At 41.1% G+C, this 22899-nt stretch overlaps 2 protein-coding genes across 4 annotated transcripts in view; both read right to left on the bottom strand.

Annotated features, from left to right (window-relative positions):
• Positions 1-4251, bottom strand: part of traf3 (TNF receptor-associated factor 3) — a 16731-nt gene extending 12480 nt beyond the window's left edge. Inside the window, exon 1 of one of the 2 annotated variants that reach the window (XM_042071508.1) lies at positions 3899-4251. The gene's annotated coding sequence lies outside the window, so the exon portion shown is untranslated. The remainder of the gene's footprint in view (positions 1-3898) is intronic. The other variant, XM_042071506.1, reaches the window with a different exon arrangement.
• Positions 4252-4848: 597 nt separating this feature from the next.
• rcor1 (REST corepressor 1) lies at positions 4849-20969 on the bottom strand. 2 transcript variants are annotated; one of them, XM_042072777.1, is made up of 13 exons: positions 20164-20969; positions 20004-20063; positions 19464-19544; positions 19182-19234; positions 18027-18188; positions 15670-15788; positions 12495-12582; positions 11864-11914; positions 9654-9857; positions 8921-8998; positions 8310-8367; positions 7537-7784; positions 4849-7113 (listed from the first exon to the last, which is right to left on the bottom strand). In XM_042072777.1, exons 1-13 carry the CDS (start codon positions 20318-20320, stop codon positions 7072-7074), a joined length of 1401 nt encoding a protein of 466 aa, XP_041928711.1. In that variant the 5' UTR covers positions 20321-20969; the 3' UTR covers positions 4849-7071. The 2 variants fall into 2 exon arrangements, with proteins under 2 accessions (XP_041928711.1, XP_041928713.1); XM_042072779.1 differs by having other exon boundaries at positions 12504-12582.
• Between the last annotated feature and the right edge of the window lie 1930 nt (positions 20970-22899).

Below are 22899 nucleotides of genomic sequence, written 5' to 3'. Positions count from 1 at the left end.
GAGAGAGAGAGAGAGAGAGAGAGAGTGTGCTGATGAAGTGGGGGAACTGAGGCCCACTGGCTGCAGTGACGCCCTACAGCTTTGTGCACGTTAAGACAGAGATAAGGCTGAGGTGAGTTGGGGTTATGTGTCTTGGATAGGCCATATTTGGCTGTGTGTGTTTGTGTGTGTGTGTGTTTATGTGTGTGTGTGTGTGTGTGTGTGTGTGTGTGTGTGCGTGCGTGTGTCTAAGGTGCTGTTTCGAGCTGAACAGATATCTGGAGTAGGCCTGTGTTTAGGTCGGTTTGCTTTCAGAGGTGTGCCAACAATGAAGGAGCTCACAACACAACAGAACGCTCGGCTGGAGAGTGAGTGACCCATCTTACAAAGAGAGGTGAGGACACGCTGTGCTGGAGTAGTAAATGTGATAAGGTGTGTCTGTGTGTGTGTGTGTCTGTCTGTGTATGCATGTGTGTGTGTGTGTGTGTATGTGTATGTGTATGTGTGATGGTGGGGAGGCTCAGGTTAGCTGGAGGTCTACTGGATCTGTGTGTTCATGCCAAAGGCAATTACAGTTCAGTGCAATGTCAATGTAATGTGATGACGAGCAAATGTACACAGTACAGCAGTGTCTGTGCTGAAACTGACACAGTTCTGCCTTCTGTGTATGTGTGTGTGTGTGTGTGCGTGCGCATGTGTGCTCACGAGTCCTTCAGGGTGGGTGGCGTGTATTTTTGTACTCACTCAATCACAGTCTGTCTCTAAGCCAAATCACCATTTTGTCCTGGTGCAAAACCTCATCTGCACCACAAGCACAAGCCTAAAATGTACCAACAATCCAGTGGTATTTTGGGTACATTCACACTTTCTTGCTTTCTTCATGGACCCGCAGCCTTCGTGTGTGTGTGTGTGTGTATGTGCCTGTCTGTTAAGATCTGAGACCGGTAGTTAAGACAGGTTAGACATCCATTCCTCAGATAAGCGCTTACTTTGTGTGTGAGAGACTGGTGACACAGAGAACTACAAGGGAATGACCAGTGCTTGCAGATCTCCAGGGACTTCTAGGAACATTGTACAACACTCAACGGGCTTTTCCTAAGGCTGGTCATTCCTTCTCCCTTCAGTAGGCATCAAACAGCGTCAGAGTCAGACACACACAGATCACGTGAACAAAATGGCTGATGTGCGAGTCCAGGTATTAGATTAGTTACTTCATTCACTTGCATTCATCCCATCATTGTGTCCGGTCACCTCTTCCTCGCCTTACAATCTCAGCTAATAAAGGAGAAAAATGTTGCTTTATCAACCTGTTTTATATCAATGCAGTTTGCCAACATTTCCATTCTCTCGGTCCGGGAAAAGATTCAAACAGTGCCCCAGAAACTGACCAAGAGCCTGATGCTTAGGGCATCTTCCTCCTCATCTGAAAATCAGAACTAACACGAGCACTAGCAACATCCTGCAAAGCCCAAAGACCTCTGATCACAATAATCATCTATATTGAAAAATACAGGAACTATCAACTACTGCACATCATGGTTACTGCACATATACTGGTAGACACACTACTGAAAGGCCACCAGAATTATCTCTGAGAGAATAACATTTCTCTCACGCTCTTACTTTCCCCGCCACATGCACACGCGATATTTCTAACGTTAATCTTTTTTGCCTACGTAAACTAAGTGCGGCCTTCGTAGATGAACACGGCTGATGGGTGTAGAGGCACCACTGCAATCTCACACAGTAGCTTCCTCTAGGACTTTCCCCAAATCTCAACACCATTCATCCACACAGATATACACACATACAGTTAAGGCCCAACATTATTTATACTCATGCCATATTTGGATTTGTAGGACATTTTCATTTTAACCGGTAGGTATTTCTAGCTCCATATGACAAGCATATGACAAACAAGCCTGTAAGACATCTAGCAGACACACGTCATTTACAGCAAGAAGAATCCTATTGATCACTCATAAATAAAAATTTGACATGGGTATGAATAACTTTGGGCTTAACTGTAACACCGTTAACATACGCGAACACACAGACAAATCACACACAAGCCACACATGCATAAAAAAAACATGGACACACACACACACACACACAGACACACAAAGAGACACACTCGCACACTACGAACCACCCTAAGAGAGAAGTGGGTCTGTATACTCCTGTGTCCAGAGAGACTCCACCCAAACAGGAACAGTCCCAGAACGTGTGCTAGAATGACCCTTCTGTGGGCCAATAACAAAACATGGCCAGAGAGAGAGAGAAAGAGAGAGAGAGAAACAGATAGAGACAGAAAGAGAGAATAGGCCAACACCCAATGCCCGCCTACGCTCCCTGTTGGCACCCATCTCCACAGCAGTCCAAAGCAGTGGTCCTGCAGTTCCGTGTGCGTACCGGACACAATACAATATGGTGCTGCAGCCTGTGAAGAGAGAAAGAGCCAGAACAAGTGCTAACCCCCTACACACGCATACCACACACACACACTTTAAACACTTTAAGGCTTACTCCATTGCACCATATGAATCAAACTTTCAATTTTCATTGACAAGTCCATTTTCTGACACACACACACACTTGCCAAGATTCAGTTTTCTAAACCCCAAAAAGGCCAGGCCTGCGATGGCAGCGGGTGCTGCTGAGGAATAGGAAACCTAAAACCCCCAAACCGATGATGGAAGGGGGGAGCCCATCTATCTCCCCGGCTCCCAGGGGCACTCAGGCCTCTCTCACATCGAGACAGGCAAGGCCCACGGTATGACTGACTGAGAAATGAAAGAAAAGTCAAACGGGGAACGCTGCCACTACCTCGCTCGCTCAGTGACCTTTTCAGCATCGCCGAGGAGGTGCGCAGCACACACCACCACCGTCAGTCTCTTACAGGAATCAGCCTTCTCTCTTCAGACACCACACTGAGAAGATTAAGGGCCACAACATTCGGAATGCACGGACAGCAACTCCAAATGAATATGTGTATCTAGGCGGGTAGTTTATAGGTTATAAGCAGGTAAAAAAAACTGCATCAGTTGAGTGTAGACTCTGGGTAAGCAGATCCATCCCATTCATTTTCTGAACGAATTTAAGCACCTCCCTATGCACAGTTCTATTAGTGTATGTAAAGCTATCCTTGTAAAGACATTGCCCTCCGTGTTCTTTTCCTAAAATGTATACATTGTCCCATTTTTGGATCAGCTGTAGTAAAAAAAGAGGAGTAGTGATAATTCGGATTATCAGACAATGTAAATTACAATAAAACCGATCGTCATTCTGATACATTGTAACAGTGCAACATTGTAGCTTAACATCGTAGTTTCCACAAGCAGATGGTATTGTGTGTGACATATATTCTCTAGAATTTAAGTGAACTACAGAAAATGTGAACTGCTAGTTGAAGGTCTGGACGCAGTCATCTCCTATGTAGCCTAACCGTGTCAGGTACAGTAGGCAAGCTACCAACATCCTCGAAAACCAACTCTCCGCTTCTCTCCGATAAAACAAATAAGACAAGGCATAATACGGTTCTTGATTGGGTCCGTGGGTTTACTATTTAGGTAGACAACACCTCTCAAAATATGCCAGACTGCATGAACCACCCCACAACAGGTGATCCTCTAACGTTCTGGAATTCAGTTAGGGGGGCTTACATGTAGGCTACTGGTACAGAGTGGTCCATCACAGAAAAAAGTTGACAGTATAAAGACTATACCCAGCTATTTATGTTTATAACTTCATTGCAGAGGTAACTACAGGTGGTGGAACTCACATGTTTCAGTTCAACCTTAATAGTTACTGCCAATGCTGATGGCTAACATTAGCTAACGATATGCTTTCGTAGTCTGGGTAGCTACCGAACCTTTTAAAAATATATAAAAAAAATCGTGTAATAAACAATACTCACATGAATCAGCTCGTCAGCGTCGTCGTCCAATTCCACACTGTTTTTATGAAATTGAGCTTCGGTGACTGGCAGTCATAGACGCGAAGACACCGTCTGAATTACACAGAAAGAGATGGGACTTCGCCGCTCTTCAAAGGCGCAGCCAGGGATAAGCTAATTAAAGTCGACATAATTGACTCTGAACACAAGAACTGAAATAAAATAGCAAAAAAATGAGGAGCTTAAGGCTACACAGGCGCCCATGAATATCTGAGCTGTTGATGTCAATCCTCTGCTGGAAAGCCCCCTGGTCTGACTTCCTCAGGAAATCCCCGTTTGAAAAAAATGTGGTTTGTCAGAGGACGCCTATGGGACGCCATAGAAAGCGTTGAATCAGAGAGGAAATCTACTTTAACGTACTGCCCCCTGCGTCTCGTTGTGGTACTGCAGCCTACGCCCGCTGCTTAACCAACTTGAGCGAGCGTGTCCAGCCTAACATCAACTTAACTTCATATATATTTATTATATCAATATAAATGAAAGAAAATGGTACATCTTACCCTACTGTAATGATGTAACGCACTGCATGGAAGTTAAACTTTCTTTTCGAGAGGTGTCGCCAAGATTGCGTAAGAAAATCAATGCAAAACTAACAGTTCTTTGATGTGCCTTTTCGTTTCCTATAGAAAACACGGAATTTATCGACTCCTCTGTGTGGAAACATTAGAGGCGTCCCAAATGCATTATTTCCCCAAACATCGACAGATAGGGCCCTACTTACTGGAAGGAAAGGGAACAGATAGCTGACAACATTTACGGTGCAACAACGCCTGGTTTGCATATAGTGACGAAGTCATTTTTTACTGAATGAAAGTGAGTCATCGGAGGGTTCTGAATGTGCCACAGTATGTCATGTTAAGATCACATGGACCTAAGGGGAAAGAAGTGGAGTGAAACGAATGCTCAAAGTCTGATTTCCCTGTAAATCCTTACATTTATTGCATGGCTATTAAAATTCAATGAAATACAATGACTACAATGTTTTTCTCCCTCACGAAATTCCAGGTTCAAACATTCACATAATATTCTCACGAATACTATTCAAAAGCAATGCAGTACCAGTCCAGCAAAATAAGGAAGGCTATGACGGGGATTTAAGTTTACATAATGCAGACAGCAAAACAATAACTTAAGAAATACAAAACATAATAAAAACAGACCTAAGCAGTCTACAGTGTGTACATTGTCTGCCACCACTGTTTAAAGGCCATATTTGAAGAGGGCCACCTTTCATCACCCTTTAAAAGAAACGGCCATGACGTGTTCCTGTCTTGCTGCAGTGTCATGATGTGGCTACTCTGTCCACAGAACTCTGAAAATGACTCAAGGAATTTGAACGACACCATCTGCTTCGCTTACCAATCAGGTGACTGTCAACCAATTACAACGCTAGTGTGACTGAGAAAGAAATTCAAAACCACCTGTATATGAAATAACTGTCCATGATACAAAAACTGGGAAGGGAAGGGGGGGGGGGGGGGGTGAAATTAAATAAAATGTACTTCACAGCAGGAAGGAAATGTTTCAATACTTTGGTTTTAACATAGCAAGTATAGAGGATCTCCTTTGAGTATCTTTTGGTAAGGGAATGGTGATCATTATTCATGAAGAGCACATGCATGTATGTGTTCGATTAATATAGGCGTATGTGTTTTGGTGAACGTGTCTGGATAGCAGCACACAATAGACCTTTGGCCTATGGGCGGCATGGTGATGAGGGAATGGCAGTGTAGGCTGGCGCTCAGCTTACATCAACATGTCTGCCCTGTGCTTCCCTTAAACAATTCCACATGTTAACCACGAAACTGACTGGTATTATGATACATAGGTCATTATCAACAACTTCAATATCTGAGAATTAAAATACCAAGGGGGGGGGGGGGGGGGGGGGGGGGGCAGAAGACAGAAGACAGTAATAGAAAATAACCGAAAGCATCACAGCTTCAACAGCCCCTGAAAGCTGCTCAGACTGTTGTTGGGATGTCAGACTTCAGCGCGCTTGTATTAAGGGTCCCGGACAATGTTGGTTTATCTCCAGAGTGTTCATATGTGTCCAGTTCACCCTATTGTTAGTTTCCTCACACGCACACACTCCTTTTTCCAACTAGTGTCCCAGGTCTGAGACTTCACATGATCTCTTCTGCGTATTGACATATAAGTCCAATAACAAGGGGCATCATTTTAGAGGTGCATCATAAAAAGCATGATAAAACGGTTCTTTATAATTAACTGTAAGCATTATATTACATTGGAGGCCACACTGTCCTCAACAATGCCCATTTCCAATTATTTAACCAAGCAATAATTTTCAAATAAAGAATTAAATATTGAATAAATTTAGAGTTTATATATAAATTACAGGCACTGTGGACTGCCTGAGAAATGTATAACTATTGTTTTCATAATATGCCCAATGGCAAACATCAAATCTTACAATCCAGTTAAATATACTCAGAACAGCCGTCTTGAGGAAGTTCTTGAGAAATGAGAGATGCTGGATGATGACGACAAACCACACATTACAGTTTTACGCGATGACGTCATACATTAGGCTTGCCTTTTCTAGTGATGGCCAAGATAGCATGAGATGAGCTGGATGTGAAACTCGCACATGTTGAGTTATTGGGTGAACGATGGACAAATAGAGAAGCAGCAGTATACGCCATCGCCCCCATTATTAGGGCTTAGGGTCACATGGGACAGGCGTCAGGCGTAGGATGCATGGCGTGGAGTCGAGGGCAAACAAAGAGAGCGAGGCAGCATCGAGGGCAGTATCGTGGTTGGGGGGGGGTGAAAACCTGGATGTGGTGGAGGTGGCGTGGGCACTCGAGGGGTAAAGTGCACAGAGATAGAGTCGGGAGCGCTGGCCTGGCCAGGCGCTTTGCATCTGTTTGGGTTTTTTTTTTATGTCCCCTTCCTGTGCAGAGGCAGCTACTGAAGGTCCTTTGCCACACGGGACTGGCCGGTGGAGCAGGAGCAGGGGATAGGTGGGTGAGGAAGTCAGGGGCTGGGGGGGTCCAGTTTTAAAGACACAGCACAGGTCTGCCGAGAGATGTCTCTCTCTCGCTGTTTCTCTCGTTCTCTCCTTCCAAACTGCAGCTCTGTAGGAATGAATGGGTTGAGTTCTCAAGGGTTCAGGATGCCTGGGGGGCCTGTGTGTCTGCAGCTGCTGGCTCCTGTACAACAAGTATACACACAAACAAAAACAAACAAATCATGCTACATATTAGTACAAATCTCTCACAAAACAGAAGTACCAACCAACTTCCACAAAACTACTAAGACAATATTTGCAGATAAATAGATAAAAACAATCTCGGTCATCCAAAGATGTAGGACTTGCCATCACACCTAGAAATTGGATACTGATAATGGACATGGGTTGGATACTGACTCAAGTAGCTGAATTGGATAGCCGTCTCTGTATATGTGCAGGATCCAAAAATCGCAAAAAGGCTTTTTGGCCACATCGCACAGCCACCCTACAATTTATCGTCATGATTTCCAAACTCTTCAGTATGTCTGAAGGAAAAAAAAAAAAAAAAAAAAAAAAAAAAAAAACACAAAATATTTTTTGGTATTTTTTTTTTGGTGCAAACCTTTTTCTGCTCTTCAGGTGGGACTGGGGTGGTGGTACCGTCCTCTGGCGTGACCTCCATCTTCTCTTCCTCGCTGTTCTTTGCCCCGTCGCTGCTCTCCACGCCATGCTCCGCCTCCCACTCCTGCAGCACCTCGTCCAGATTGAAGCGTCGCCGGTAATTCACAAAGAAATTCTTCACCTGGACCACAGACTTGTTGCCGATCACGTCGGAGATGGCCTGGAAGTCCCGGCCGTACTTACGAATTGCTGCAGAGAGAGAAAACAACATTGAAATGTATTCATCTGGCAGACAACTGTATGCAAAGTGACTCACAACTCAAGCTGCATTAAGTTAGGACAGATGCATTTCTAAATCCACTGGAAAATTGTTGATAGCCTTAATAATGAAAAATACACTTTGTGGAAAATAATCAATGAATGAGTGATTGTTAATGCACTCAACTCAAAATTAAGTGGGTGATTAACCAGCAGCGTTTCCCCATACATTGAGTTATTTGTGGCGGCCCGCCACAATATCATCACTGACCACACAATGATTTTCTATGTTGTACATTTAAAATGGATGAAACCCCAACCCCCGCTGCCCACGTCAAATGCTACCACTACAAATACAATTCCATTCTGTGGGACACACTAAATCAGACACTGTAACTCACAGCATCACCACAACCCGTCTGATGTAACCTCCCACATTAATAACATCACACACTGTGCAATGTTGTAAACACATTGGTGCCAGAGTTGTGTGACTGCTCGTCATAGTTTGTCTACCTTGAACAGCCAGCAGCTGCTCTTCTGTTGTCCAGCGGGTGTTGAACTTCTGGGTGACCTGAGTACAAAAATATGTATTTAGAAATGTATGAGCACAACCAAATATTGTAACCAGCATTGAGTGTTTCTAGAGAGGGCTGGTTAGATCTCTTCAAGGGCAGTTTCATATGGCTCTTGGCTCTCTCAAAATGTTGGAATTTGTTTTAATATATATATCTGAAAAAAAGATTTTACGACAAAGAAATAGCCAATCAGCTGCTGGATTAGCTTGGCAACAAGTATCAGTCATTAACACTCATCAGAGATTGTTGATTGTCAGGTCATTGCTGTTCCCAACTTAGTTGTCTATTTGAGATCAAGCCACCTTTCAGTTTGCCATTTTGTCTATGCATGCACAGTAGGCTACACTCATTCTGACTGAGTAAAAATGACTCCTAAATTACTTTTTACATTCATCCGTCTTAGGTGCTGGGCAAAAACCCTTAGGGGCTACACCATAAGGGGCTACACCAGGGAAAACCCTGGCCTCAGAGTGGGAGGGGGTCAAGGTAGTAGTAGCAGTCCACAGGGATTATGGGGATGTTCAGCGTGAAACACAAAATTGCAATGACCTCAGATGGTCTGAAGTCCTCTACTCCAGAATCCAGGTTCTCTCTCAGTGTGCTGTTGGTCTGCTTGATACTCTGGATCTAAAACAGTAGAGAGGGAGTTTATAAAAAGAAGTCACCTCATAAATTAAATATCTAAAAAGTCAGTATGATATTTCAGCTTCAGAGAAAAGAACCAGCAATCCTAAAAAAATGCTTTGTCATTATGGGATGCCAAGTAGATCAATGATTAATGAGCTTAAAGATGAATGTTGCATAAATTCACTGTATAGAATATGCAGAATATAGACACAGGAGTATAGAACACATCATGTGCATAGTGAAAGCCATACAGGGTCACAAATAACATTTTAGGATGTTAAGTTTCAGTTTCGCAATCCCAAATAACTTTGTTACTTAGATTTTCAGAATGCCACCATCTATCAATGGATGAAAGGACCTTGGCCTTGAACACCTCCGTCCCATTTGAACTTATCTAGGATAACTATTCAAATCTACGCTAATAAAATAGAGATGGACTTTGCACTAAAGTGATCAGTGCTTTGTATAAGTAGTAAGATGGGGTTTTCAGAAGCTGAGAGAGTAAATAAACCAAAGACTTAGTGAGGCCTAGAGACAGGCTAAGATCAGGGATGAAGAATCAAGACCAACCAGTTCTTCTGGTGAAGATACAGTTACACAACTTGAAACTGAAAGCTCTAATACAAAAAATGTAATGAAAAAATAATAGCCAGACCTGGCGTTTAATGGCCACCAGCTCCATGTCGAGCTGCCGGAGGACGCCTGTGGCGGCAGGCGAGCTGCTGGACATGGCGGTTACGTCGCGCTGGATCAGGTGCATGCCCTTGGGCGGCTTCTTCTTGGCTCGGTGCAGATTCTTACCCGTGGGGCCCGGAGTCTCCTTCTTCAAGTGAGCGGGTTTTTCCCCAGAGCCTGCCGGCTGCAGAGGCGAGCATGAGGGGTAGGGGGGGGTCAGCACATACTCAATCACTATCAGACATTACAGAAAAGGGGGGTAAAAGCACTGGGAGGATTATGAGAGGTCAGTGGTGGTTTTGCTAGTGTGTAGAAATGCAGGTCTATTCTCCACAACGCATATTTGAATTCTACGGCTTCACCTTAGAAAAAAGGTAAAAGGTGAGGTGGAGTTTCAACGGGGGGGGGGGGGGGGTTCCCCTATAAGCTTTTGTTTACATACCTGTGGTCTGAAATTACACTTGACAGACAGGTATGCTTGCTGACAGTTAGGCACACGCCCCAACTATGCATTTTGATGCAGGAGTAAGGAAGTGAAATGGCATGCATAACTTAGTGGAATGTAGCGGTGCTTCCCCTGCTATGCATTCAACATGATCAGCAACAAGATAAAAAAAAATTCCACGCGACTGCGGGAACCATTGTCGGGTAAACTTGTTTGTCCCTCTCCAGGAGGACACCTACTGTATCTCCTTTGATCCAAGACAGATTATCCTCAAGTTGTTTTTAGATTATGCTCAAGTTGTTTTTAGATTATGCTCGAGTTGTTTTTTTTTATATTTATTTTAACTAACAACATAACAAATTGCATCCACATATCCTTTTGCACAATGCTAGTAGCCTAAAACACCGAGACTCAAGCAACCATTCCTTATAAACTGAATTACTATCACGTTCTTAAAGTGACAGGCACTCTACACACCACCAATACAATGTAATGACATTAAAAACAAGTGTAATAGTTTAGCTCACATGCGAGATGTGACCTATGCCATCAAGTTTAAATTTTCAATTAATTGTAAATAATAACTTCGTGTTGTGCCATTTTTTTTTTGTTTCATATCAATTTTCTACTAATAATGTAAATGAGAAAGGTGAAAAAGAAGCATTTGGAAACACACTGGATAAACTTGAAAGCACAGGAATGCACCTCTTTGATTAGGATACTTGCATTCGCTCATGACTGTGTGTGTGTGTGTCTATGGCAAGCCCTTATAACATTGACTAGATAAACTTTATAGGCTAGGAGAAGTCATCTAGCAAAATCGCAATTTCATATACCTGCAATTAGAATTATGACAAGGATAAATGCAATTTAGTACTAATGTGTGACCACATAGCAACATGTTTCCATAGCAACCAATTTTCTGTTCTACACAAACCAAATAAACAACGTGAAACACTATGCCAGACCAAAGTTTTATAGAAAAGGAACGTTTTTTTTTTTTTGGAAATTGATAAGCAGTTTGCCTTTCCGAGTAATTATTGAGAATAGATTGTCTTTATTTTTTATTTAAAAACACTGAAACTAACGTTGTATAAACCGCATGCAGTGCTTCCTGAATGCCATCATCAGTCAGTCTCATAGCCTACTTGCAATCATCAGTCAGTCTCATAGCCTACTAGGTTTGTAAATAAATTCCAAACATTTTTTAAAAAGTGTCCGAAGCCACCCCGGTTGACAGTAGCAACGTTATGTAATCAGGCTAATTTACCATTACGTTATAGACTTTATCCATTATGCTAGGGCGAACTTTTCCTTTTAATACCCTGGAAGAATGCATAAAAGCCTCGATATGTTTCGATAAAGTGATTTTCACCTCTTGAAATTGATTTATTCCCGTTTTCAAAGAAAGAACACAGCAAAGCAATGGAAAACGCCATTCTAGGTTCGGGTTGTTTAGAACAGAAAATCTTGTTGCCCATACAACGTGACGTTTTGGCTTTAGTACTCTATTGCAGATATTGATAAAAATAATGAATATAGTTCAATTTCAAGTTCAAACACATTTCATCAATCAAATTCGACCATCAATTTGGACAATTTCCAAAAAAACAAAAACAAACAAAAAAAAAGCACTGGTTCAGGCACCGGTACCAATTTAACACCGGTATCGGATAAATCCCAAGTGATACCCAACCCTTAACAGGAGCAGCGGAAGAGTGTGTGGTGACATGAGGAAAAAGTACCTTTTGAGGGACTGATGACTTTGCCTCTGATTTTTCTACTCCTGCCCCCAACTGAAATCAAAACAAATACAGTTGTTTTAGGGAACATGTTTTAAGGAATATTGTTGCATTTCCAAAGTTCACTCGAAGAGGCACACAACTTCTCTTTCCACTCCTGGTCAAAACACAAGTACAGGAAATCAGAGAACTTGGAAAGTTCTATCCAATTATCTCACACTATTTTCTTAAACATAGGTTTAACTCTGGTAATCCTGACACTAGGAAAGTTAGCTTGACACAGTGACTGACCCATGACAAACTCCATAAACATTAGCTAACAACCGGGGTAAGTGGCCTAACCTTTCTGGAATTCCCCACAGATGAGAATATACCAATATGTCTATAACAATGAGTAACAATGACTAAGAACTTTGAGTTTTAATTTTAGGTTAAGTAAAAGGGATAGTTCCAAGCCTAGTCCCAGACTAACAGAGAACTTCAACGAAGATCTCCTCCAAAAAAAGAGCTTTTAGTCTATGACTAGGCTAAATCCATGTCTGGGAAACCAGCCCACTGGGTTTAATTCTGAGTATCCAAGCTGGGCTCATTGACAGAAACACTGGTGAGGAAGGGGGCGGGGGGGTGGACTCACACTCTTTACCTCCTTCCTCTCCTCCTTGCTGGGCTCATACTCTGCATCTCCTGGGGAAATGCAGCTGTTCTCCTCCACCTCCTCGTCACTGCAGACAGATTCACATCCTCCATCAACCACACACTTACAGATAAGCCCAAGCAAATCTTTAACACACACAGTGAAAAAAGCCACATCAAACTCAGATGGCCACAGACATGGCCACACTGACTCTCTGATTAACACAAACACATTTTTACCACACAGTAATTATACAGCCTGATTTTGCCGTAGCCAACTAATTTTCAGTGTTGTGCCCAACACCGGAACGACACCGAAGGAGGAACGCGTCTTTGTAATGTGACATATTCAACAACCAGTGATTTATTGTCTACAACATCAGTGCTTGAAGTGGACCGGTACACACCGGTACGCAGTTTGTTACATTTCTGACAATTTTTTTTGTCACATACAGCAAACATCTCCTCACGATACGCTAGCTGCCTGTCCCCTGACTACACTGTAAAAAACGCAGTCTCTGTAGACAGCCCAGGCTCCAAAAACGGCAACAAAAACAGCCTGGTCCAGACGGGGGGGGTGGGGGGTGGGGGGGTTGTCCCCAGACGCCCCTACAGGGGTTTACTTTGCAAATATAGAACATTTTTCAGCCCTTCTCAGTTTGCAGTAGGGCTGCAGCTATCGATTCTTTTTGTAATCGATTAATCTTGCACCTATCGATCGATTAATCGGATACATTTTTTTTTGCATTTTTAAACAACCAAAACACATAATGCATAACGAAAATTACATGGCTGTAAAATGATAAAGCAATTGGCACAGAGGTATTTATTCTAACTCCAAGATTAGGCTTCAAAACTAAGCCCATTTATTGCAATTTACCCATTTAGTGTTTTTAAGTGCCAGTGCCATCAATTAAATAATGTTCAAAATGCTCTCTGTAAAATTGCAGCCTCTTGTGCATGACTTTGCTGGGCGATCAAAGCTGTCCATACCATGTTGTGAAGTGCTGGGAGGGAGAAGAGGGAAAGCAATTTAATGTATTATAGCCTACAACAAGTTTCATGCTGTAATCTAGACCTAACATCAACATAAATATCTGTTTTATGTAGATTTCTACACCTGCAGCATTTACCATTAGGCTACTAACAAATAATTTTACCATTAGGCTACTAAAACATAGCCTACCATTAGGCTACTAAAAAATAATTTCTGGGGTGAGCCTATTTGCTATGGTAACCTAGCAACCTGTGTGTGTGTGTGTGTGTGTGTGTGTGTGTGTGTGTGTGTGTGTGTGTGTGTGCACGCGTGCGGTGCGTGAGGAAAGATGAGGGTGCATGCATGTGTGTGAGGGGTTCTTTTTTAGGCATACCGTCTTGCAATTGAACGTGAATAAGTTTACTTACTTAAAAACATCAAAGCTAAGCTTGAATTTCCACTGGGGATCAATAAAGTATCTATCTATCTATCTATCTATCTATCTATCTATCTATCTATCCAAGCCATCACGACATCGCTACAAATACAGTATGTGATTAAAATCAGCCAACATCAATGTAGGCTATAGGCTACGTAGATAGATGATGGATAGGCTAGATAGATTGTTAAATAGCCTAGCCTACTTTATTGACGCTTGGTGAAACAGCATGGAGTGGATATTTAGGTTCAGATGCTTGTTCTTTTCCTTTTTGAGTATGTAATGATCCCAAAACTTTACTTGAAAACTTTAGACATTTTCTGCCATTTATGGATATCTTGACTCTGCCATCGCGCCAGCTAAATTCAGAATGTATCACGATTCACGCGCTAGTGGTGTGCTCCCTGAACAACGGTCCGTGTGGAACAATCAGATCCCTGCGGGTATAGTGCGTGTCATAGGAATAGGAATTTAACGAGGCTTCGAGGCAGGGGTTTTGCCTCGAGTAATTTTTGTAATCGAGTTATTCGAATAACTCGATGAATCGTTTCAGCCCTAGTTTGCAGGTCTGTAAATAGGCCTAAGCAGTAAGCACACTGTGATTCATCACTAATATCTCTTAGTATCTTTTATTCGATGTAAAAATTAAAGGAATTATCCGAAGTAAAATGCACTTTAGATCAATTTACGGATTGAGTGTTTTGAGAAAGTTCGATTTTACTGTTTTTAGTCAAAACTCGTTAGTCTGGAAGTGACCAGGGCATGTCATTTCGCCGCTACAAAAGGCAGGCACGTGCAGAGAAGGGGGGCTACAGGGGCTCTAGCACCTGCCCTTTTGCCCCTTTGATGTCCCAAGTGCCCTTTTGACAAGACCCGTTTTTTACTTTTTAAAATTTGTAATACTTCCGCTAGTTCCAACGTGAATATTCGCTAAAATTTCTCATTAATAGTTTCTACGGACTTTCCCCTAAAGATGCCAGCTGCAGCAGCAACATTTCCGGAAAGGTACTGGCTTGATGAAATTCATTCTGGACTCTCTATCCGACCACATAAAGACCTCGGGATACATCGGTTTGGCTTTAGGGACCCTCTACTCACTACCACGTAAGTGTAATTTTGGTTGGAACTGTAGAAGAGGTATAAAAATAGCCTTTTGTAGCGGCGAAATGACATGCCCTGGTCACTTCCAGGCTAACGAGTTTTGACTAAAAACGGTAAAATCGTACTTTCTTAAAACACATCTGAATTACATGATTTTGATGTCAACTCAATGTATGTACTCCCAATCATCCGTAAATTGATCTAAAGTGCATTTTACTCCGGATAATTCCTTTAAGAATATAATAGCCTATTTGATGTCTCGATACCAACTAATACATTTGCTGATATCGATACACCGTATGATACATGTGAATGATGAGTACCGGCTCCTTTCTCCACTTCAAGCACTGTGCAAGTCAGACTTTTTGGGGATCTCCTATGACTCCTGTGTTTACACTGACACTATGACAACACGAGATGAGTACGATAAGCTACATGATCTTGTAATATGGCCAATCTTCTGACCAAGACACGGCAAGAATGTGTGGTCCTCTGATCGCCTAGTCTGACATGGTTAATCTTCAGACCATCGTGGAACACAAATTTTTTTAATGTAATCTGCACTCACAATAAGAGAGCTACTAAAAGACACATTTACATGGCAACACTGGGTTAGCACACTGTCACAGAACACTCATCCTGGAGATCCTGGAAACAAACCTCTCTTCCCTCTCCCTCTTCTGCTTGCGTGCATGTCGGTCCATCACACTGGTTTTGCTGCGCGTCTTCTTCCAGGAGTAGTAGAAACGCACAAGGCTGGCAATGGACTTGTCTGGCAGCTGTGCAAAACGTCAGAACATGTCATACAACTTGTGCAAAAGAGCTAGTAAGCAGAGTTCATGCAACCCATGTTGGGAGTTTTGAGATAAAGGTTAAGGTAAACCAAAAGGAAGAATACTAGGGCTGCAATGATTAGTCGACAAAGTTGATTATGAAATTTGTTGACGGGTCGTGAAAGGCATAATAAAGTATTTGGCTAAAGGGTGAAGTGACAGTGAGACCAAAACTTTAAAACGTGTGGGAATATTTTAGTGAAATAAAGTAAAAAAAAAAAAAAAAAGTTGAATTCAGACTCCGTAAAGCAGAGCTGTCATTTCACGGCAGACAGTGATACACATCTCAATCGCAAGCACCCGCCAACTGGCTATAACGTTATATCGTAGCTTGTGTTAGCTTACCTGTCGGAAAAGGTATATGAACGCCATCATGTTTACCGTGTTAAGTGCAATAGAACGCTACAAGTGTTTATTCTGCATTTAGCATGCAAGAACTATAATGAACTATGGTGGCCTTCCATCTATAATAATAAACCTAATAGCTTTCTGTTTGAATTAGAATTTTAGTAGTACAAAACACATTATTGGCCTTTTTCACATTATACTTTTGTTTAACAGATTTGGCTACTTTAATTTATATTATTAAATGAATTTATTTCTTTTGTACAAATGTTACAAATACATCTGATTAAGCCATCAAGCTTAGGTTTCATATTCATCTGGTTCATGAGTCATTATTTTAATCTACTAAGGGAATTTATGTATGTTGAGGCTGGACAACAGAGTAGAAGCAAAGATGGTGAACATGACAGAAATAATCGTTGACTAAATCAACAATAATAATCTACAGATTAGTCGCCTACCAAAATAATTGTTAGTCGCAGCGCTAAAGAATACTATAACTCTTTACTGAATTTTGGTACTTAAGAACACTTTTAACCTTGTTATGTTTTACAAAACACATCATGAGTGGAAAAAACAGCCAATGTCATGGCCGAGGATTTCTGCGTTCTGAGTGCTGCTGGGTGGTTGAGACACACTCACACAAAATAGATGGGGATGCAATTAAGCGATCATGAGAGGATTTTAAATTCCATAGAGTATTTAACATCCTCACTAAAGTCATTGGCAAACTTGCACTGAATGTTGCCGTTATGGCCAACACTGGGCAGAGGTGTGATATGGAAAACAGCTTACTCAACAAACTAAAGAGCAAAGCGTTTCCTTGTACTGTATGGAGAACAGTAACTAAATATGGCAAATTTGTTACACACTGGAGCCTTGTACACACATTAACTATCATGTAAAAGGGTAATTCCTCTTAACATGTAAACATAGCATAACATAACAAATAATATACAGGTGGGTCTCAAAATTGGAATATCTTGGAAAAGTTATACAAATATGTCAAGCCATTTTTGTTGCAATCTTGATGATTACAGCTTACAACTCATGAAAACCAAAAATGGAAGATGGAAGAATTAAGTGCACTAAAATCTCCTGGTAGAAGGCTGCATTAACTCTGGACTTGATAAAACACAGTGGACCAACACCAGCAAATGACATGGCACCCCAAATCATCACTGACTGTGGAAACACCAAACTGGACTTCAAGCAACTTGGATTTAGTCCACTCCTTGTGAGGTTCCCAAGTTTTTTAATCAACTTTGCTTGACAATTCTCTCAAGGCTGCGGTCATCCTTGTTGCCTGCACACCATTTTCTTCCACACTTTTCCATTCCAGTCAACTTTCCATGGATATGCTTTCATTCAGCACTCCGTGAACCCCCTGCCCACCTTCTGTGGCTTACCCTCCTGGTGGAGGGTGTCAATGAGCCTTCTGGACAACTATCAAGTCTGCAGTCTTTTCCATGATGATGGTTGTGTTTACTGAACCAGACTAAGAGTTTAAAGGCTCAGGAAATCAACATTTCTGTATATAACCTCTTTATTCTAACATTTTTATATACTCATGTTTGGTTTTCATTACCTGTACACCGTAATCATCAAGACAAAATATTGACTGAAATATCTCACTTTATATCTAATGAATCTAGAGTATACGAAAGATCCACTTTTTGAACTAAATTGGGGGGGTGGGGGGGTGATTAACTTTTCCACGATATTCTAATTTTCTTTTTTTGAGACCCACCTGTACATGAACTATGTACAATTGCAATGCCATTACACATATAGATTGCGAAGAGAAGAAAACAAACTTGTGAAAAGGGCTCCACTAACCATTTGCTGGATGCGGTGGAATGTTTTGCCATGGAAACTGAAGCCCTGCTCAAACAGGACCTTGTCCTCCACTGTCCACTCATCAGGGAAAGGCGTGAAGTTGGGCAAGTCCGCCAGAGACTTTTCAATATTATGCTTGTGCCAAAAGAGCATCCCCAGAGCCTATGGAGAACAGCCAGTCACAGATGTTACACTTGCCACAATGTATACTCCAAATGTCAGCACTTACAAAGCTGTACAGCCTCTCAACATTTGGATAGTCCAAATAATATCAGGGTTGTTTCAGCAGTTCAAATCTCCAAATCCAGTTCATCCAGCTGATAAACTCTGGTGACTCAATTTGAGGTTTATGACAGGAAACTAATTCAGTATCAAATACACATGTTTAACAGTAGAACTGCATATAGCCTATTATTAGTGTAAATTCTAAGTAATCAGTTAACAGCATGTAATAAATGGAAGACAAAGGATCATATACATGCAAAGGAATTGTCTATGCAAGAAGATACACCAGCACTAACTTTAGCTCGTATTCCCTTATGCAGCTCTGTCCATTTCGTACAGATGGAACAGATTCAGCTAGTGGCAAAACGTTTTCCAGCAGGCTCTTTTGTTTACAACCAAAGTAATTTTGGGAATACTACAGTATGCTCTGTTAATTAACTCTGACAAACATAGTAACTACAAGAATAGCAGGAGGTTTCAAATTCAAACATAATAAATTATACCACACAGTCATGGACTATATAATGCCGCTTTAAAATATCTAAACTTAAATATGCCTAATGTCACTCAAAGGAATTGCAACTATTCAGACCTATCTTTGTTACAAAACTACAATGTTTGCACTGAATGTTGAGCAAATACCAGGCTGAAAAAAAGTAGAGCATATGACCGTACAACTGACAAGAGGAATTGAATAAAGATGTCTCTTTCCTTCATAGTACTGTATTAACAACAGTTGATTAGGCAATTATCCAGGAGATGTGTCAGTTCTGGGTCACCAGGGCACAGAAATTAACACAGATCACCGTCTACAGTGATTACTGCCAACCCTCAGTTTAGTTATTATTCAAAAACATAACACCACCTCCCCAAACACACATACAAATACATTATATGTAAAAGGCATGAAAAGGTTTTCTTTATTGTTACCTGCTCCATATTGTACCCATGCTTCTCTTTGGCAATTGCAATGTATTCATCCACTGTCAATAAATAAATATATGATACTGATCAACAACAGCCTACATTACATGGATGCATAACAGATAAATCAGATATACAAACAATTTGCATGAGATTTATGTGTTTACAAAAAAAAAAAAGAAACCATTTGCAAGCTGTGAAAGAATATGAATATGTACTTTTTTCTCTCCTTTGCTTCATAATTATTATGACCAGTAAAGGCCTACTGGGGAAAACAACATAACTCACGTTTTGCTTCTGCCAGATTGTGATTAGGAAACCAAACCAGCATGCCGAGATTCTCTCTCTCTTGACTGGCCTTTGCCACCTCTGAGGAAAGACCACATGCGTGTGATGGAAGACAGGAACTAAAACTGATAGCCTCGGTTTTGTCGAATCATCATTGACGGATACACATACAATATTAAGTTACAAAACACGGCCTGTGAACTTCGATTTATTACCGTAATGTTGAACACACAATGCGATCACATTTTTGTACTAAGGGAAGGGATTAATTACCACACAAAATAAAAATTGCTTTAGTGTGATTGATGAATACTACTTACATCTAAGTAAGGCGACAACGCTGAAACTTATTTAAAATAGTCTAGTTATTCGCCAGTGTCTACTGAAGACTGAAAAAAGTCACTGATTTAAAACTTCATCGTGAACACGGGACTGCTTAGCGAAATCCGGATGCTCAGCAGGCTGCATGCAACAACGTTTGAGGCTATCATGACTTATAACCTGCTTTGAGGATGATTAAGTGAGTTAAATCCCACTTACCTGGATCGTAATCTGGAACGTTCGCTTGGTACTGTGGGCCGACTCTCATCCCCCCTGCACCTTATTATAAAAAATGAGAATGAAACGTACTCGTAACTATTCACATCCAACTATACGAACTTGCTGAGTATGATCGAGGCTACCATAGCTAATGACCTACCATGTTCATCATCACTTGAAGATCCCGAACTTCCTTCTTCCCATGAATTGTTACTGTTTCCATTTGCAGCGAAACTTTTAGTTGGGTGGCTAACAGAATTCCTACCCCTTCTTTTACCAGACATCTCAGTACTACCTTTATCTAGCATGGCAGGCATTGTCACAACTAACGTTAAACGTCAGCAATGAAACTCAACAGATTTGGGCTCACTAGCTAACAACAGCTAATTGGCTGACGACAAATAGCAGCAGCTGCACTTTGCAGGCTATGCTAGCTGGCGTTAACGTTAGGCGAACAGGTCTCAAATAGTAGCTAACGTTATTTACGTAAATGCTTCAACATAACCTGGAAACATCAAGTTAGTTGCCTAATATCAGTATCTCACTGGACATCACGCACGGGGTATTTTGGACACCTGCCCAACTAGCTCGCTAATGCAAATCTGATAACGTTGTGGCTAACACACAGTACTCCACCAAATAGCTAACGTTAGCTAGCTAGGTGGCTAATACTACCTAGCCACATCAGCCAGCTAGCTAAGGTTAGTTGGATGGGAAGTTAGCTCGCGAAATAGAAGTAACCTGAGCTAGTAAGGAATTCAGCTTAAACCCCCCAATTCTCTATAAATTAAAAAATAATCTAATTTAAAGATATCTCGTGAGTTGCAAACCAATCGAATCCGACGACGATCTTGACAGCAGGCTTGGTGAAAAATCTTTGTTAAGAATGGACTTGCTAGCTATCGTTACAATGTAACTTGGAACTTCAGTTGAGTTCGATGTAAGGCCTGTGCAAGCAAATGAATGGCCAGACCAATCGGTTTTGCCCATGCACCTAATCCGTGGAGGAGTTATCACAGCTACTGGGGGTTCCAGAAACTACACTTTTCGTTCGAAACAAAAATCACTCACATGAAAGCAGTGATTCGATTAGCTATAGTCAGAAATTGACCTTATATATTTTTAAAACCACTTAAAAATCCACTATCAGAAAAGATATTCACCAAAAGTTATCTTTTTATCTATCTGGTCAAATGTGTTGGCTGCAAAAAGATGATTTTGCTTCCATGAAGTCAATTAAAATAGGGCTATTAATCACACCGGGAAGGCATCAAATAGTTTATTTCATCAATATCCCTAATGTAACAGTTCTATTCCGACTGCATGCAATTAGATGCTGCGCTGCTTTTATGGACCTACAACAAGCATGCATTGATCGCAGTTCTCCACTAGATGGAGATACAAAAAAAACGCCTGTGAGGAACTTGAGGAACTTGATCTAACGCAGACTATGCCTGAAGTTACTCAATTTTCCAAGTGCTGCTGCTTGATAGCCTTAGTAGCGATAATTCGTTGTCCTGTGTAAATACAAAGTTGTGAGGGGAGAAAACCTTCCATTGTTATAGGCTACTGAATTTTTCTTTGTTGTAGCCTATAAGTTATCTGTTAGGCCCTACAAACTGTTGTGAGGCCTATACTAGAACCATTACTAGTTTACCTGGAACAATAAAGCTCTCTAGAAATCAATCCCTATCTTTATATAGCCAAGCAAAGTTAGGAAATGTGTGCATAAAGGGCTTGAAATATCATGCACTTAACCATTTGACAAAGGGACAGCCCTAAACTCTCATGGATTAAGCAGAAATAATGCCTCAAAATCTGTTTTTTTGAGTGTGGACATTGGGATTGACCCTATGTGTATAAAACGTGTGATGCTATAAAGTTTGAATCAAGTTATCTGATACCACTAATACCACTTGTTACCCTGTGCTATAGGCTAATAATAACTTTGTGAGAATTTATATACCGAGGTAATTTTGTCCAAATAGAAATGTCCTTTTGGAATTTGATGTGGAAAGTTTGTTAAAGGCGGAATTATTAAACCAACAGCACTGCTTGCATGCTTCATAAATCCTTCCTAAATCATTTTAGACATAACTATCTTAACTACCCAGGGATGGGTAGTATTTATGATACATGATACAAAATAGTAGTTTGTAATCTGTATTTTATTGAGTTGAAAAAAATGGCTTTGTATTGTATCCAAATACTTGTCCATTTTTGTAGTTTAAAAATACTGCAAAATATTTTTTGTAAAACCAATACTTTTGGTGAGGACATCGTGAAAATAATGAATAGCCTCCGACTGGTGCTCTCACAGCTCTCATCATTGCTCAAAATGTTGCCCCATGTATTCCTCACTCCATCGAGGCCATCCAGGGCAAGCAACTGACTGTTCTCACCCCGACCACAGACTGTTCACCCCACTCCCCTCTGGAAGGCCCCCCCACACACACACACACCATGCCTCCTGGCCTGTGCCTGTTGAGGTGTCCTCGACCATGGCAACCCTGACAGGGACAACAAGGAGGAGGACATTCTGCTCCTCAACGGACAATTGCACTATATCCCATCCATATCGTATTTACGTTCATAAAATGTACATACTGTAATTACATTTATACATAGCCATATTTTACTGCTCTTTACTGTTCATACTGCACATACTTATTTTTACTACTCTTATAATGTTACTGTTACTGCACATATCTGTATACTGTACATATCTGTCTAGGTTTGTACTGAATATCCATATTTATTCTGTTTTGTATTACTGTTAATACACTGCATCTATATTATTTTTACTACTCTTATAATGTTACTGCTACTACACTGCACCTATCTGTACATGTTGTTCATACACTGTTTATACTGCATATCCATATCTATTCTGCTC

This window comes from Alosa sapidissima, chromosome 19, assembly GCF_018492685.1.
Source record: "Alosa sapidissima isolate fAloSap1 chromosome 19, fAloSap1.pri, whole genome shotgun sequence".
Classification (NCBI taxonomy): domain Eukaryota; kingdom Metazoa; phylum Chordata; class Actinopteri; order Clupeiformes; family Clupeidae; genus Alosa; species Alosa sapidissima.
Note: the sequence above shows the minus strand (reverse complement) of the source record. Positions and strands in the feature narration are given on the sequence as shown.

Bases quoted from the DNA above. Each gene is read 5' to 3' on its own strand.
- rcor1 (XM_042072777.1), bottom strand. From the start codon at position 20,320: ATGCCTGCCATGCTAGATAAAGGTAGTACTGAGATGTCTGGTAAAAGA. The intron at 15,789-18,026 runs GTTAGTGGAGCC...CGTTTTGCACAG, and splicing joins TCCACCGCATCCAGCAAATG to CTGCCAGACAAGTCCATTGC. The intron at 7,114-7,536 runs GTTTGCACCAAA...CTTGTTGTACAG, and splicing joins CACCTGAAGAGCAGAAAAAG to GAGCCAGCAGCTGCAGACAC.